The 18,725-nt window shown below is 38.7% G+C and overlaps 1 protein-coding gene across 1 annotated transcript in view; it reads left to right on the forward strand.

Moving 5' to 3' along the window:
• The first annotated feature begins 537 nt into the window (after window positions 1-537).
• The window catches only part of PIK3C2G (phosphatidylinositol-4-phosphate 3-kinase catalytic subunit type 2 gamma), a 375,313-nt gene continuing 357,125 nt past the window's right edge, over window positions 538-18,725 (forward strand). Inside the window, exons 1-3 of the mRNA XM_056134595.1 lie at window positions 538-1,215; window positions 10,562-10,641; window positions 14,127-14,284. Of these exons, the coding sequence (XP_055990570.1) occupies window positions 538-1,215; window positions 10,562-10,641; window positions 14,127-14,284 (916 nt within the window). The remainder of the gene's footprint in view (window positions 1,216-10,561; window positions 10,642-14,126; window positions 14,285-18,725) is intronic.

Raw genomic sequence — 18,725 nt, forward strand, 5'->3', positions numbered from 1 at the left:
ACCCCCAAGCACTATGGTACGTGACCCCTGAGCACCACTTGGAGTGAGCTCCCCCAAACAAGCAAACAAAAAGACAAACGAATGGGATATCTGATGACCTAGCAAATAAGGAGACAAGCCAACTAGTATCTTATGGATAAGTGAAAACAAGAAAAGATGATGCTGTAGACAAGTGGATCTTCAGTAGGAAAAAGAGATTGAGAGGGAACATTGATTTCAAATAAACTCATTGGACTTTACTCATAAATGATGGAGATTTATTCTCCTATCACAGATGTTTCATGATCTAAAGTAATATTCCCCACTAGGACCCTAACACTGTGACCTCTGATAGGATTTTGTATTATTCAAGGAATTGTTTTATTTGCTAAGGAGACACTTCAAAATACCTGTTTATATTTACTTATATTTCTCTTTTGATAATTTACAGATTTTGGTTCCTTTTATTTTTTTTTTTTTTTAGAAAACTTTCTACCCTCCTTCATGATATCAAGAAGATATTTGAAGCAAGGTGAAATCCTCTCCATCTTATAAAGAATGGCATATTGGTGGGAAAAAGATGCAAACCCCAGTGAATCACCTGTAGAGCAACAATACGAGCACCAAGAATTTCACTCTGCAAATCAGCCCCTTTATCCCAGACAAACAAACCTGGGTTTTGATCAGCTGATAGATGTGCTCAGTCATGAAAGTCCACGCTATCAGTGTGAGCCTGAGAAAAAGATCTTTCCTATGCCCCATTTCCCAAACAGAGACTGGAAAACAAATCCCCTGGATTTGACACACCAAATATTTACAAATGAATTTACTTCTCAAAGCCCAGAATTCGCCTGCCATCAAGCTAGGGAAGCTCCAGTCATTGGTTTTAAGCCTTCGGTGCTGCCAAGTCCTCAAGACATCAATGAAGAGCGCTCTAGAGGAATGCGCACAGGAAAATACTGTGGTGCTGGTGATGACAGATTCAACATGTTTGCTCCATCACTAGCTGGTATGGCTGAAATTAGTACACAGAGAGAACAGGAAAATGCAGGTCAGAGCCATTACATAGGATTTGAAAGTAACATTCCTTCTATGGATCCATCTTTTGCAACTGACTTCATGTCAGAAGAGAATAAAAGGAGTAAAAATATGAATATTATGGATCCTTCACTGGTATTCTCGAAAGAATCCTTTCTACCCAGCTCAAGCAACAGTACACAGCCAGAGAATGTAGAGGTATGTATCATATCTGTTGACCTGAAAAATGGGAATCTGAAAGGATCACTAAATAGTGTGCTGAATTAATTTTGTATTAAGTCTAACTGACCTTAGACAGGAAAATGTATTACTGTTACTTTTGAAAAAAATCATTTATAGTTTATAATTTCCCTATTACTGAATGATTGTTTTGATAAAGGGTTATTTGTATAATATTTTAACGTACCAGTTTCAAGTTTCAATAACGCTATATAAAATGTTATAGCATTTCCATTTTTTTTGTATAAAATATAGCTTGAGATTTAGCTAATAGTATTTTCTTATTGAGTTATTATGCACACACAGAAATACACATGCATTTTATTATGGTTATATTTTGAATCATACTGTCATGATTTAAATCTGTGTATCATTACTGGGAGAAAAAAAACATCTCTTTACCCAGAGACTCCTAAATTATATTGTTGGCAGGCAACTTCTATTGGAATCACTCCAAGAGTAGGAAATTAAGCAATCATTGTGTAATTCATCCTAATGATTTCTTAGTAGTTTTCCAATAATTTCAGTAACAAAGGCTTTCTTGTATAATATTCAAGCATTACTCTGCTTATAGTGAATCTAGACACCAGTGAAACCAGAAATAAATAGTAAAAAAGATGAAATGTTATTGCAGGTGCAATTTAGAGGGTGAGATTAAAGTATTAATCATTTATTCAACAATTATTTCCCATATCCTTTAAACATACATGACATATTATGCATACTGGATGAAAAGAAGAAAAGATGTGAAACCTGCTTTCGAGAATACTGTGTTACTCAGATTAACATGTAAACAAATAATGGCAAAACAGTAAAATGACAACTAAATTGAGTTCAGGTAAAAAGAAATCCCTTGTTCTATTTTTCTTTCTGAGTAGGTAATATTTCAACTTAGATGAATTAAATGTAAAAACAAATTAGCACAGCTATTTCTGATCAGAGCAGTTTAACAAGTCACAAACTTTCCCAGCCAGTGAATACAGCTATGAAGTTAGACCAAGTATATGAAGCAAATTATTTTAGTTCATGAAAAAAAAAGGCACAGTAGAATGTGGATCCTGGGATGCAGATGAATACCAAAATATTGTATCATCATACGGTTTCTTCTTGAGGGCGCTTCCTGCAGCATGGCGGCTAGTGGAGCTCTACTTGGCCAGCATGCCACTTGCTGAGGCAAAGCTTGGAGTTGCAGTCTAGGGAAAACTGTAATTTGAAGGGTAACATGCTAGAGATGATGGAGTTAAATAAAGGCAAGGGTGGGGATCAATGCAAGATTTTCTGCAGATTGTTCTCCACATACTCACACACAAAAACAGAAATTATGCAATGCAGACATTCTGACCCAGCAAGAAGAGAATCTGAGCAAGGTATTTTTAAGCATTCAGAGTCCAGACAGTTCTCTCTCTTTGTGAGAGAGAAAAGGACACTTAAAAGTAAATGCCACAATGACCAAATCGCCTTTATTTAAAAAAAAAATTGATTGGGATCAGGGAGATAGCACAAAAGGCTGGAGTGAATGCTTTGCAGGCAGGAGCCCTGGGTTAGATGCCCAGCAGTACCTAGTCCCCTGACTACTCCCAGGAGATTCCTAAGCACCACGGGGTAGACCCACCCCCAAAATCAACAATCAAAAAAAAGCAAGGCTGACAAGACCACAAAGAATTTTAACTCCCTGCTAGGGAAAAAAAAATGGGCAATGTCTAAAATGCAGTGTAATCATAGTGTTTCATCTGCAAAGTGCATGGATACCAAATGCATAGATGTCAAAAGAAGTGGGGAATTTTTAATCCACAATTAAGAAGCTAAACTGGTCAATAGCAGTTATTTCTAGATATGGGATTAGGAGCTCGGAAGATACTGCAACAGGCTCGAGTGAAGTCTGTGCATGGATAGCTGGGTGTGATCCTTGGAGCTGCATGGCCTCCCCAGCACTATCAGGGCTGACCTCCCCCCACACTGAGCTGGAAGCAGCCCCCCAGCACTCCTGGGTGCTCATTAAGGTAGGGTAGATAGAGTAAAGGACAATGAAAAATTCACCAAGTATTCGCTGGATCTTTCAGCCAGTGTGGCTGGGGCAAATATACCCCACTAGACCGTTCATGTGGTCAGCAAGCTGAGACCATCATTAGTCCCTCGGAGTCCTGTCCACAACCAGCCAAGAACCTCCAGCCAGAGCCAGAGAGATAGTATCATGGGGAGGGCACTTGCCTTGCATGCAGTCAACCTAGATTCAATCCCCAGCATCCCACAGGGTACCTTGAGCACACCAGGAGTGATCCCTGAATTATCCTTAGCCAGGGGTAAGCTCTGAGCATAGCTGGATATGGTCTGAAGATCCCCACCCTCTACCAATAAATAAATTCCCAATCACCCAACATAGCACCCTAATACTAGCTGGACACACCCCTCAGTCAGCCATAGTAAAGGAATCCCTATAACACATCCCCCTGCCCCCCACGGGGCTGGAGCAATAGCACAGTAGGTAGGGCATTTGCCTTGCACACGGCCGACCCAGTTCTATTTCCAGCATCCCATATGGTCCTGTGAGTACCACCAGGAGTAATTCCTGAGTGCAGAACCAGGAGTAACCCTGTGCATTTCCAGGTGTGACCCAAAAACCAAAAAAATAAAAAAATAAAAATAAAAAAACACATCCCCAGGCCCCAAACTACTCTGCTCAGCTAGCTAAGTGGACCAGAGTATTCTTTCTGATTTCAAATAAACTCTTGCTCTTCTCTGCTTTTTGCCTTGTGTGTCACCCTCAGTTTTGAGGAGTGGGCATCTTGGGTAAGAACTGCTAGTATTCAGAGGCTATTCAGTGATCACACCAAGTGGTGCTCAGCAGACCATCTTCTGTGCCAGGAATAGAAACAGATCTGCCCCTTCAAGTCAAGCAGCATAACTAAACCTTTTACTCTCTCACCTAACCTCACTCCAGGATTTGTTCGGTAAGAACCTGGACAGGCCTCAGCCGGGCGATAGTGTGACCCACACCAAATACAATATGATAAGCTTGCCGGAGAGCCCGGCAAGCTTCGGAGAGCCCGGCAAGCTTCGGAGAGCCCGGCAAGCTACCGAGAGTATTCGATATGCCAGACACAGTAACAACAAAGTCTCCAATGGAGACGTTACTGGGCCCGCTCGAGCAAATCGATGATCAACGGGAGGGCCTTTACCTTTACCTTTATTGCTGTTAACAACTTAGCAGCTTGTAAGTGGTTATTGAAAGCATGTCAAAGTATAAAAGCAGTAACTAAACTAAAGAGGAATTTCACAAGCAAGTGAAAAAAATGCAAATGAACTGAAACCATAACTGAATGAAAGAGCCATTAGATTTTCTTAAAAACAAATAAAAGATATTAAGAAAGAAGTAGTAAATTTGAAAGAAAAAAATGAAAGTAAAATAACTTTTCAGGACATGTGCAGAGACTCAGAAGCTTATCAAAGAAAGTGATATTTGGCCAACTTTGGAATAATTATCAAAGAGAGAGGATAGGAAAATTTGTTTAAAAATAGTCTAAAATGGTCTCAACTTTGATAAAGTATATAAAATTACAGACATAAAAATCTCAGAGTACAATAAATAAATATGGATATCATAGACAAATTCTCAAATACCTGAAAATCAAAGGCAAAAAATATCATATAAGAAAGTAGAGGGGGATAAAAGATTTTATGAGAAAAACAACAAGTATTTAATTAAATTTTTCACTGGAAACAATGGAAGCCAGAAAACAATGGCATGGCATTTTTTTAAATTCTATTTTTAAAAAACCATCTATGTTTGTAACTGTAGCTCACAGCGATTCAACAATAAATAAATAAATAAATTAGAAAAAAAATTATTTCGTTTTTGTGCCACACCTGGAAATACTCAGAGCTTAATCCTGACTCTGCCCTCAGGATTCATTCATTTTAAATGGAATAATGACATTACCTTATAAATAAAAGTTGAGGGAAAGTCATCTGTCAGCATTCACAGAAAAAATTCAAAGCAAATGCTTTGGATGCAGTAAAATGACAGCAGATGGAATATAAGTAGTACACAAGAGTGGTATAAATGATAAACATGCTGAAAAATATGAGACTGCTTTTATCATAACTTTTAAAGAAAACTATATGTAACAACAATAGCATTACAGAGTTTATATACAATTAAGAATGGGAGAGTTGTTATTTTGCTATTATACATTTTTACGTCTAAGTGTAGTGGTAGAAACTTGACATCAGTTATATTAAGGATGAGTTTACTAATTTGTTGCTAGTAAAACTTAAAAACCATACAAAGAAGAAAAACTAATACTTCAACACAAGAATTAAAATTAAAAAATTTTTTAAAAATCAGGCATATAAAAGAGAAGACCAAAACAGCAGAAAAATACATAATTTTGCCCACCTATATCCATTGACATCCATAAATTTACTAAGTAAAGGTAAGTAAAGTAAAGGCCCTCCCGTTGATCATCGATTTGCTTGAGCGGGCCCAGTAACGTCTCCATTGGAGACTTTGTTGTTACTGTGTCTGGCATATCGAATACGTCACGGGGAGCTTGCCAGGCTCTGCCGTGCGGGCGAGATACTCTCGGTAGCTTGCCGGACTGTCCGAGAGGGGCGGAGGAATCGAACTCGGGTTGGCCATGTTGGCTGCATGCAAGGCAAACGCCCTACCACTGTGCTATCGCTCCAGCCCAAATTTACTAAGTAAAAGTAAAGTAAAGTAAAGGCCCTCCCGTTGATCGTCGATTTGCTCGAGCGGGCCCAGTAACGTCTCCATTGGAGACTTTGTTGTTACTGTGTCTGGCATATCGAATACTCTCGGTAGCTTGCCGGGCTCTCCGGGAGGGGCGGAGGAATCGAACTCGGGTCGGCCATGTTGGCCGCTTGTAAGGCGAACACCCTACCGCTGTGCTATCGCTCCAGTGACTAATATTTCCTAGTACAAGGTAAAAAATTAGAAGCTACATAAAGAAGATGTAACTAAAATTACACTTAGGTAAGCCATTAAGAAAAGTTATTTGTAAGACATTTAAGGCAAACTTAAGAGCTACCCATGATGTATTCGATATGCCAAAAAAAAAAAAAAGAACAGTAACAACAAGTCTCACAATTTGTTGTGAGACATTACTGGTAACCGTTTGAGCAAACTGATGAACAATGGGAGGACAGTGCTACAGTGCTACATTTAAGAAACAAAGGGACTGGTGGGTTGTTAGCAGAAGAAATAAAAAGCTATAACAATCCAACAATTGAAAGCTAAGTAAAATTATTGGTATGAGAAAAAAGTCTAATTCAAGAGATATTTTTATAGAAGAATGGGTACAGTTAAGTAACAAAAAAGTTAGGGAACATAATATAAATGCAATGTTTACATGCATCAGAATAAATAAAGCAACAATTCTTTAATTATAAATTTTTATTTATTTAAATTTTATTTTTATCATCATGTTTGTCAATTACTTAATCACTTAACTTCCCGTTAGTGGTCGATTTGCTCGAGCGGGCGCCAGTAACGTCTCCATTTGTCCCTGTCGCATGCTAGTGTAGCCCAATGGCATCTGTTCGCTCCGGGCACATGAAGGGCCTCAAACTGATCGTTCATGATCTTGACGAAGAAGTCTGACCATCTGGTGGGTGGGCGGCCACGCGGTCTTTTGACATCCCGTGGAATCCAGTAGGTAACAGCTCTAGTCCACCGGTCGTCTTTAAATCTCAAACCAGCCCATCTGATTTTCGACACCTTGGCAAATGAGACAGCGTCCCTGATTCTTGATCATTGACGGATGTCAGAACTCCGGATTCTTTCTCTCATTTGAGTGAAACGTGATATTCCAAGCATAGCTCTTTCTATTCTTCTTTGGGAGACCTGAATAGCGTTCTCATCTTGTTTGCGTAGGGCCCAGATCTCTGAGGCATATGTTAATGCAAGAGGAACAGTGGAATCAAAGAGATGTGCCCGGAGCCGGAGGTTCTTCATCCTCTTAGCTATTTCTTCAACGTTCTTGAAAGCGTTCCAAGCCGCTCTCTTCCTCCTGCGCAGCTCGGGTGCCAGGTCATTTGTCATGTTGACCTCTCGACCTAGGTACACATAGCTGTTGCATTCGGAGATGGTCATTCCGTTGAGAGCGAATGGGGCATCAGGAACGAGGCTGTTTCTAATAAACATTGTCTTCGTAAGATTCAGCTGTAGTCCTACCTTTCCACATTCACAGTCAAAGTCGGCCAGCATTTGTGCCGCTTGGCTGATGTTTGGTGTTATTAAAACAATGTCATCAGCAAAGTTGGAGGTGGTGTATTTGCCGACCATCTATCTTCACTCCCATTCCTTCCCATTCCAGTCGTCGCATGATGTTCTCGAGGGTGGCACTGAAGAGTTTCGGTGAAATGGTATCACCCTGCCGCACCCCTCTCTTGACATCAACAATCACTTCTTTGTAGAATGGTGAGATCCTGGTAGTGAATCCGCAATACAGCTCATGGAGGATCCTGATGTATTGGGCTTGAATGCCCTGATTGGCTAGGGTTTCAATGACCGCTTCCATCTCAACAGAATCAAAGGCCTTCTTTAAAGCAATGAACGTTAAACAGAGCGGCATCTTGAACTTCTGAGAAACCTCAATGAGCTTGGTTATCGTGTGGATATGGTCGAAAATGATCGTCTGTACTTTCAATGCACGTACGCTAGCATCAGATGCATCCATCAAGGACCTGATGGTACAAGCGCGAATGATCAAGTACGACATCATTGGTCTGACCGAGACAAGAAGGCACAAATCTCACCATGCCGTTTTCGATACTGGAGAAGAATTGTTCCTCGGAACATGCGATAAAAGAGGTGTTGGAGGCATCGGTGTCCTTGTCAACACAAACTTGGCCAAGAGCATTGATTCATTCGAGTGCCTAACAACCCGAATCGGACGTTTACATTTGAATAGATGTGGCACACTGTCCGCAGTTTCTATCTTCGTTGTCTACGCACCAACATCTCATTATGATGAAAGAGAAATCGAGAAGTTCTACATGGAGCTACAGAAGTTCTATAAAGAAGACCACACCTTCTACAAGATCATTGTGGGTGATTTTAATGCCAAGATAGGACCGAGAAGATCAGCTGAAGAACTTCACATCGGGACCCATGGCCTAGAATGGAACGAACAGGGTGAGAGACTATCTGAGTTCATCATGTCGACCAACACCATTCATGGTAACTCACAGTTCCAGAAGGCAGAATCTAAACGATGGACATGGGAGTCTCCCGGTAGACGATTCCACAACGAAATAGACCACATCATATTCAATTGACGGTTTTGCCTGACCGATGTCGCTGTTGTCCCAAAATTTCGAACGGGATCGGACCACCGACTCCTTCGTGCAAAATTCTACTTCACAGAGCGGGGAGAAAGGGCTGCAAAGTTCAAAAAGAGAACTCCCAGAATGATCACCAACTGGGTACTCTTTGGTACTATTGCGGCAACATGGGAAGATGCCATTGTTGACAACATTGACGAGGAATACGATCGGCTGGTTCAGCACCTCCATGAATGTGCGAGGAACGCCAAGAGAGAGATAGCCACAAAAAATCGCCTGTCTTCGAAAACTCTTGAGCTAATTCGCCAGCGTGGTTTGGCGCATGCCTCAGGCAACTGCAAGCTAACGTCTGAGCTCGCAAAGCAGTGCAGAGATGCGATCAAGGAAGACCTCAAAGAGAGAAGAGCAGAAGTACTGGTAGATGCGGCAGAAGCTGGGAAAAGTATTCGTAACGCCCACCTGTCCTTCGCCAACTATAAGACCAAGATGACTGCCCTCCGACGTCCTGATGGATCCATCACATCCTCCAGAACGGCAATGGAGAAGATTATACATGACTTCTACTCAAATCTCTTCCATAGCCATGTCCACTGGCCGACATACCAAATTCCACAGGATGCATATGTCGTTCCCAATGTTCTCCCTTCTGAAATCCGACACGCCATTTCGTCGGTAAAGAAACAAACAGCACCCGGCCCAGACAAGGTCAGACCTGAACACCTGAAGAACCTGCCATCAGTACTCATCAATACACTGGCTCGGCTCTTCACTCACTACCTGTCTGAATGCAAGGTTCCGTCCCAATGGAAAACCAGCAGGACCGTACTACTGTTCAAGAAGGGAGACATCCATGACATTGGCAACTATCGCCCGATCTGCCTATTATCTGTCATCTACAAGTTGTTCACTCGAGTCATCCTAAATAGGATTGGCAGAACACTAGATGAAGGACAACCATGCGAGCAAGCCGGGTTCCGCAAAGGATTCAGCACCATGTTTGTCAATGATGGTTTTTATTTTTTTGCATGCTATGTTCCAACCCCTCTCCCACCATCAGAATTATCTCAGGGTTCCCATCACTTATACTCCCCATCCCCACTGCTGTCTCCATCTTAAAGTTAGTCACATACACACTTGGTAGGACATTTATGGACCTTTCACAGAAATGAATTGCACACTCCTATAAATATTAGAATGGAAGAGTTACTTACAAAAAATATGCACTTTAAGACTTATGGATTTTTTTAACCAGAATGATAGTACTGCAGGCAGGGCACTTGCCTTGGCTTCAGAGGGCCCAGGGCTGGTTCCCAGAGCCAAATATGGTCCCTCAAGCCCAGCCGGGGATAATCCCTGAGCACAGCTGGTATGTTTCAAAAAGAAAGATTTATGTATCTTCCATATTTATTATTTTACTAAAAAATTAAAAGTAGAATGATATTTTTAAATAAGACAAAGTTTATAGATTTCTGTTAATATTTAATATATAGCACTATAGCACTGTCCTTCAGATGTTCATTGACTTGCTCGAGTGGGCACCAGTAACGTCTCCATTGTGAGACTTGTTACTGTTTTTGGCAAATCGAATACGCCACAGGGAGCTTGCCGGGCTCTGCTATGTAGGTGGGATACTCTCAGTAGCTTGCCAGGCTCTCTGAGAGGGATGGAGGAATCGAACCCAGGTCGGCCACATGCAAGGCAAATGCCCTACCTGCTGTGCTAAGCAGACCTGAGCCGCCTGAATACTGCAGCTAGGGATAAGGTAAAGGTAAAGGCCCTCCCGTTGATCGTCGATTTGCTCGAGCGGGCCCAGTAACGTCTCCATTGGAGACTTTGTTGTTACTGTGTCTGGCATATTGAATACTCTCGGTAGCTTGCCGGGCTCTCCGAGAGGGGCGGAGGAATCGAACTCGGGTCGGCCATATTGGCCGCTTGTAAGGCTAACGCCCTACCCGCTGTGCTAGGGATAATATTTTATATGTAACCAAATTATATTAACTTAACATTTTTTTATTTTAAGGTGATAGGTTCCATTCAGCTCATTGAAGTGCCTCAAGGCAGTAATTTGAGTCTGGCCTCCTTCTGCAGTGAAGTAAAAAGGTGAGTCATGTTATTTCATTAAATTATGTGCTTTATGTGCCTGAATAAACGTATCTGTTTTAATAATAATTAATTCTAGCATGTAAAATGTTTTTTAAAAAGAGTTAACATGGTAAAAATACAAATTTATAACCAATTAGTTCACTAATCAGCTTTTATTATATTTTCATTTATTTTAGCCAAAATTAGTTACATTAACAATATTCTCTCAAAAATAAGCTACTCACTGTAAGTAATTAGAAAGCAATGTTAAGACTATACATTCAATGTCTAAGAAGTGATATCTAACCTTTAAGTCTAAGGAATAGCTCTCATTACCATAGGTATCTGTTAATATAAATCCATCGACCATTTACATTAAATATTTGTCCCTTCTGTCACTCACTTTGAAAAACAATTTATTATTCCTAGATAAAATAGTCTTCTAGATCCTCTAAAGACTAAACACTTTAGATATGATATTGATATCATATTAACACTATATTGATATGATACATTTACAATAACAAAAGGTTTGTCAGTAGCTCATGGTGCATTTTGTTTGCTCTTAAGTAAAACAACCATGAGAAATAAAACTACTAGATAATAATAAGCCTTTCAGTAGTGGGAATGTGGTGTTGTAAATAAATGAATAAGAAACCATCACTTAAAATATCAAAATACCAGAATCAGTTTTAAAAAGTTTGAAAAAAATAAGTACTAAGATAAAGATATATAGTTATATTCACAAATATTTTTCTTGGTTTTGAGTATTTTTATTGATAAATCTCATTTTACAGTCAGCAACAAACATTTTAACTATGGCTAGATGCTGTTCAAGGTTCTCAATTCAAAGGATTAGAAATTTAAATCAGAAATTTAAATTAGAATTTAAATGAACATTTAAATTAGAAAACCAACTGTTTTGTGGACAAACAATTCAGCGGGTAAGGTATATGCCTTGTACGTGACCTCCCTGGGCTGGATCCGATGCACCACATATGGTTCCCCCCAAGCTGTACCAGGAGTGATCCCTGAGCACAGAGCTAGGAGTAAACCCTGAACATTGCTTTGTTATCTAACAACAAACAAAAATTTAAAAAAGAAAGAAAGACAAATCAATTTTTTCCAAAATTTCTGGAAAACCAGAGAGACTGACTTTATAGATTCAATGTCACATGTTTTTTCCCTATTTAAGTTATGGTGACTTAATATATGACTACTGGTTCTATAATACGCCCATTGAACAAGCTAACGTACTGAATTTTATTTTTTGTGACATACTTTTTAAAGCCAGGTTTTCCAAGAAATCTGCTTTTGTGAAAATAAACAAACACAACTCCACACACAGTAAGTTGCTTTAAAATATCGAAAATATGTTTTGGCCTACCATGAATGGTCAGCAAAATTTGGGGGAGAAGATGGCATGTATTTGCACTTTTAAGTTAATTTCCAAATAAGGTAGACCCTCAAATCATGTCTGCATATAGTGAGTGGTCTGTGTCATATGGTGAGTGTCAAATCCTATCTCTCTTAAATGCTGATTGGAATCTACACCTACTGTTTAAGGCACCACTGGGATCTTTCTCTTGCACATTGGTTCTCAAAATGCAGTTCCTTAACAGCAGGGAAATTTTAGGAGATAAAATCCTGCACAAAGTTCCTGCGTGAGGAACTTTATGAAAGGAGAGCCACAGAACAATATGATTCTGATGTATGCCAGACCACGGATGAATGTGCAAGTTTACATTTTTTTAGGCCCCTGAAGGAGGGGCCTTCCTTGGAATTTAAGGGTATAGCAACAGCTATTTCAATGCATCTGACAGTTATTTTAATGTTCCACAAATAAAACAAATGCCAGGGATATAAAGTATATTGATGGTGCACATAAAATGTGTAAGAATTCATTTTGTAATTAAATTTCAATTTTCAGATGCTTCCTTCATTAACATAAAACCAAGATTTCATATTTGAAGGTGCCAAAATCAGACCTCCATCAAATTCTCAGAATGGGTCTTAAAATGCTTCACTCTCATATGCTGAGTATTTTGGTCAGAAAGTACTTCAATGATGTGTGCATGAAACTAGTACTATTGCTATTAATTGTAAATCACAATAAATAAGATTTAAAAAGCAAAGCAAAGAAATTTTTTAAAAACCTAGCCTCTGGGCGAAAAACTCTGGTCCTTGCTTTTGCTCTCTACCCTCTTAATTAAAGGGACCTTTGTTCTCAAGCCTTGCTTTTTCCTAATCTAAAAACCAATCACTATAGATTCTATGAACTAAAAGAATCAATCTTGAAAAAGTAGCCCACAGGTTATATATGGAAGGTATGAGTAAATCTGTCTGTACGTCTTCATTCGAGAATCATCTCCTTCATCTTGTCATGTGGAAGATCTCCCTCCTGTTTTCTTAATATCTCAGTTCCCCCAACCAGGAATTCATATCCCTCTTCTCTTTCATATGATTGGATTCTGCAGAGTCACTGTAGTTCCCCTATGCATGTTATTAAATTGATTTTTCCTTCTTAAACCCATCTTGTATTGTTTAGATTACTTGTCCATACCAATAAGAATCTAGAAGGATAGGAAATTTCTCCCCTGCATCCCAATTTATTTCTCATCAGGAGCATTTTAACTATGTAATTTCAAATAATATTGCTACATTTTAAATGTGGTAATAAAACATGAATTGGCAAGGATTAGCTATGATAATAATATACAATGATATTATGATACATTCCTTGTCTGAGTAAGTCGTTTTAGATTCTGCAAAAGTATTTCACATGCCTTTTTACTTTAGAAAAAACTTTAAGTATATATATTCACTTTTTGCAGACAAAGGAACTGTCCAAATACTTTGCTTCTAACCATAAAATAATCATTGGAAGAGGTAGGATTCAAGCTTAAACTCCAAGGACAGAAGCTCCACGACTTCTGACTCCAAGAACAAACTATTTTACAATTCTCTATTCACTGAAGCAATAAGTAACCATTTGCAATGTACACATGGATTCTAAGCTCAATTATTTATGGAAAATCAAAAACTCTGTGTATAATGTAAAACTAAGGAAAATGGATAATGGAGATTTATCACTACAGAATATCTGCCAATTTGACACAAACAAGAGTGTTTCTTTTCAAACTTTTGAATTAGGATGAGTGACTTCCCCTTAAGAACATTAGATATGAGAAAAATACCCAGGGGAGGTGCTGAGATTTCAGAAATAACCTCATTGAAACAAGGGACTATTCAGGGTGAATTTTGTATTTCATAATGACAGTATAGTTTTGATTCAAATGAGATGCACTGGAGGAAACCTAGTGAGAAGTCCTTTGAAATTATTTTTGATTTGATTATCGTTACCAAACGACCCTGCTGATAGTACCACACCACAAACCAACTGCTGTTTCCATATTTTCAATTGTGTCTAATAAAATACAGAACACACATGAACTTTTTTTTTTATTATTATCTTAGCCTGTATTTTTTCAAATGTTTTTCAGAATAAGAGAAATGTATCATGCAGCTGACATTGGTTCTAATTCAGGAAAAATCTGGAGTACTACAACCACATCTCCGCATCAGCTCTTTTGTAATACTAAGTTTCATATACAGGTTTTCACTGATACTTCAACAGAATTACTTAATTTAATGCCAGATGGTAAGTAACCGTACATATATAATAGCTTATGTAAGGCTACCTAAAAATTTAGGAGATCATGTGGTTATTTAAGATTAAAGAATTGCAATTTGGAATACACAAATTTAAAAAAGATATTATGCACTCTTCTAAAGGGGAAAACAAGGTGGGGGATTTTCTGATGAGAAAAGAGGAAAATTAGGTAAGCTGTTCAGAAGTTGATTGGTGTTAGTAGTGAAACAAACTTTTCTTAGCATATGCAGAATGCATTGTGCATTTTATACCTTAAAATAATCATTGTTCCCCTTCCCAAAGATGACATCTGATGTAAGAGTTCTTAAAACAATTGCTTTTAACTTGTCCAAAGATTTGGGGGTGTTTCATTCAAACAAGACAGTTTCTCTGCTATGGCGAACAGGGGCTCCATTTTAAAACAGCTTCACAAATGGTTCCAGTGTCAACTTTTCACTGATGAATTTCTGTTCTCAAAGGGAAATAATTGAAAGAAGCCATTAGCTAGCACTCTGTCATGAAGAAAAATAAGAAGAAAACAGCTGGAAGCTTTTTGTTAATATTTGTTTAGCTATTGTTTTCAAGAACTCTTCTCATATTCACGCCAGGATACCTATTTTCCTGCAAAATCCTTAATGGCAAATTTTTTAGCTTATTAAAAAAAACATTGAATTTAAACATCTACATTGCCTATGTAAGTGAAATTAACTGTTTCTGTCCTTTAGAAACAATTTGTCTTTGGAAGGTAAGTAAGCAGTGAGGTAGGGCAGGATCTGCCACTAGGTTTTTGGAATCACAGTAAACTCAAAGGAGTTTCATCCAACACAACCAACAGATTTATTGAACCAGTTCCCAGATGGATCCTCCAAATATGTATCTCACTGGAATCGCCTGATGATCTTTATTGCACTAACATATTAGCATCACTTTAAACTTAATTATCATTGTATTTCACTGTTTTGATCAAATAATTAGAAAAACAGGACAGACTCCTTTTGGTCTCCTTTTGGAACCAGCTCTGGCCTGGCTGAAGGGTGAGACCAGAAAGGTTGGATTCTCCTTCCTCATGAATGAAACATTCTGTGACAGTTCCAGAAAGAGTTTGATTAGCAATAAGCAAGCAGGTTGGAAGATGTCAGGCACATGTCCTCAAAGCAAAAATACTGTTTAAATGGTCACAAGAAGAGGATTTTGCAGAGAAAAAAACAGGGAAGCATTGTTGGAAGCTAAGGGTTTGGGGCAAGGGTAAACTGAGCACAAATTCCTTTCATTTTTAGTTTCTGGGACAGGACAGTATCCTTGTCCAATACTGCTTTGGGCTTGATTTTAGAACGCTCAGCAGTGGCAGGGATGGAACCCAGACCCGCCCACATGTAAAGCAGGAAAATAAGCCATTTTCCAAGTCCAGTATTTGTTTTTTAAATAACACAGCAACTGTTGCTTCCTGCCACAATATACTGTGATATTTTCTTCCATTGACTACATTACTATTACAATCATTTCTTACTCTGGTCACAGCTCTGAATTAGTACAGATGACTCAGATGACTCTAAGCAGAGCAATTCTATATCGGAAAAATCTGAAGCACCATCTGGTTTGAAAGTAATAAAGAAAAAAAAACAACCCCTGCTGGCTTAATCAGGAAAGAGAATGTTTTTTTGTTTTTTGTTTTTTTTTTAATATAGGGATTTCTTATAAAATTCAAAAGCAGGGTTGCAGCAAAGATTTAGGAATGTACTAAAAACACAGATGAACAAGAAGCCCAAAATTCCTCTATTTCTCTCACTTCATCTCCTGTCTTTATAATTGCTTCCCAAGTTTCTCTTGCTGGCGGCTGACTCATTTCCCCGACTTTTTCAGAACACATGGAAAACCAAGCTCACAAGATCATAAACCATTTGACCATTTACCTACAAAAAGTTCAATCTCTACAGTAAATCAGTTTTAAATTTCTAAAGCAGGATTCTAATTGCCCAGCTAAAGTCAGTCTTGCGCAGTGCTTTGATCCAATCGGCCTGACCTGGGGGCTGAATAGTGTTGGTTACAGTTACTGGGTAACAAGGCATCTTCACCCAACTAGAAAGAACAATTCTGTTCTTCCTGCTTAAAATATTTTATTCCCATTATCTTGTTCTGAATGTCCCTTTGTACAATCTGGCAAACAAGAGCGCGTTTTTCTCCTTCTTTGTTATTTCTGTGAAGCAACTAAATTTTGTGTGTGAGATGTCTATTACAAAAATTTTCTGTGACTTCAAAGATATTAAGTAATTATAAGAAGGAAGAGAAAGTAATGGAAAAGGAGGGAGAAGAGAGCCAAAGAAAGAGTATGTTTATGAAATGTTTAGTATATAAAAATATACTTCTATGATTGGAAAGAAACTTTTCTCTACCCTCTTCAATTTCAATTTGGGAAGTGAAGGCAAACAGACATTAAACAGATGAAGAGGAAAAAGAGAAAGAATTATTTTCCCACTTGCAACCAGGAAATATTTAATGAGGATTAAGGAACTTCTCAGTACCTAGAGGTAAAGATTTTAGATACTAAATGTAAAATTGTGGATTCTAGGGATAGCTTGTTTAAAGCTTCAGTAGAAAAGTCTGGAGGATTATATTGGAGATTTGGAGGAAGGGTTATATTGTGTTGCAATTGTTTTGTTCTTATGCCAAAGGTCAACAGTCTGTATCCTTTCAGGAAGTTGCAGAGAATTCCATCAGAAAGAAGTTATTCACGGCCGTATTTTACAGAGTATCTGCTTTAGTGAGATAAGGAAAATTCAAATAAGATTTTAAATCCCTTCCATTTAAAGTATCTAAATAATCTCTATGTCGAACTTGTATATGATACCTTCAACACTTTGGTGCTTTATTGGTAACACAGGTTTGCTCCATAAAACAAAAGTCTATCGTGAATGACTTTGATACCAAGTTGTTGCTAGGAAAAGCATAATGAAATAATTATTAAAAGTAAGATTCATAGGGCTAGAGATATAATACAAGGGATAGGGTATGTGCCTTGAACTCAGCCTCCCATGTTCAATGTGTGACAGCACCTATGGTCTCTTGAGCGTGATTCAGAGTGATCCTTATGCATAGCGTTGGAGACCCTACACCCCGTCCCCCAAATTTACTTTCTGTGGCCCTACACCCCCTCCCCCAAATTCACAAAGTGGAGTAATGAGGAGGAGACTGGAAAGTTTTTGTCCAAAGAAAATTCATTTCTCCAACAGTAAGAAATGGAATCCTTCTAAAGAAAGTCTCTTGAAAAAAGAATTTCACTCTCTTTAGTTTTCAAGTCAATAAAGGTAAAGGTAAAGGCCCTCCCGTTGATCGTCGATTTGCTCGAGCGGGCCCAGTAACGTCTCCATTGGAGACTTTGTTGTTACTGTGTCTGGCATATCGAATACTCTCAGTAGCTTGCCAGGCTCTCTGAGAGGGGCGGAGGAATCGAACTCGGGTCGGCCGCGTGTAAGGCGAACGCCCTACCCGCTGTGCTATCGCTCCAGCACCAGCATTCAAGTCAATAAAACTGATATTTCAATCCTTAATTCAAACTCCAATGTTTCACTTCTGCCAGTCTTTAATTTTAATTACTTTTCATACATAAAAAAATGTGTGGTCAACAACACCCAAAAGGAGAGAGAGATCACAGGGGATTGCCCTGCCACAGAGACAGGGGGGATGGGGGGATGGGGGTGGGAGGGATATTATCCATGGTGGTGGAAAATGGGCACTGGTGGAGGGATGGGTATCTGATCATTGTATAATTGAAACCCAAGCACAAAAAGTTGTAAATATACAACTGTAAAAAAAAATAATAAAATAAAATAAAATAAAGGGAAAAAAATGTGGTCAAATATTTATCAGGTAATTTTGTGATTGCAAAGTGTTGGAAGTAGAGGTCCAGGTTCATTTGCTAAGATTAAGGGGTAATTCTGTAGCTCTGAGACACGTTGATAGAAATTCACTTATCTTTTAAAGAGGGTTTTTAAAAAGCAGGATGTTTTAAAAGGGCTATGATGGAAATAGATAGGTACCAAGATGATGAATAAATTCACTCATGGGTCGATCAGTTAGTTCACTCATGACTCTGAGGCCCACTTCCAATGTTACTGCAAATAAACATTTCTGATTCAAATACATGCCTTCTTATTCTTTAGGAAAAATAGGAGGAACATTCTCAACCATCTCTAAGAAGACAGCTTTTTTGCCTTTTAATATTGAATTCAACTCTGAATTTATGGGCCAATATCACAGAGAATTACATTTTTAGAAGGAATTGGTTGCAGAGCAGGGTTCCTGGGTAATCCACAAACTTCTCTGTGGGCAAGTCCTTTAAGGTATCTGCAGGGTGAATAAAACTCAGGCAAAGACATTAGCCTTCCAGAGTTCTGCCTGGTTCCATCCCCATCACTGCAGTGTGCCCTCAGCACCATTGGGAACAACCCCCAAG

Source organism: Sorex fumeus, unplaced genomic scaffold, assembly GCF_029834395.1.
Source record: "Sorex fumeus unplaced genomic scaffold, SorFum_2.1 ptg000100l, whole genome shotgun sequence".
Taxonomy (NCBI): Eukaryota; Metazoa; Chordata; class Mammalia; order Eulipotyphla; family Soricidae; genus Sorex; species Sorex fumeus.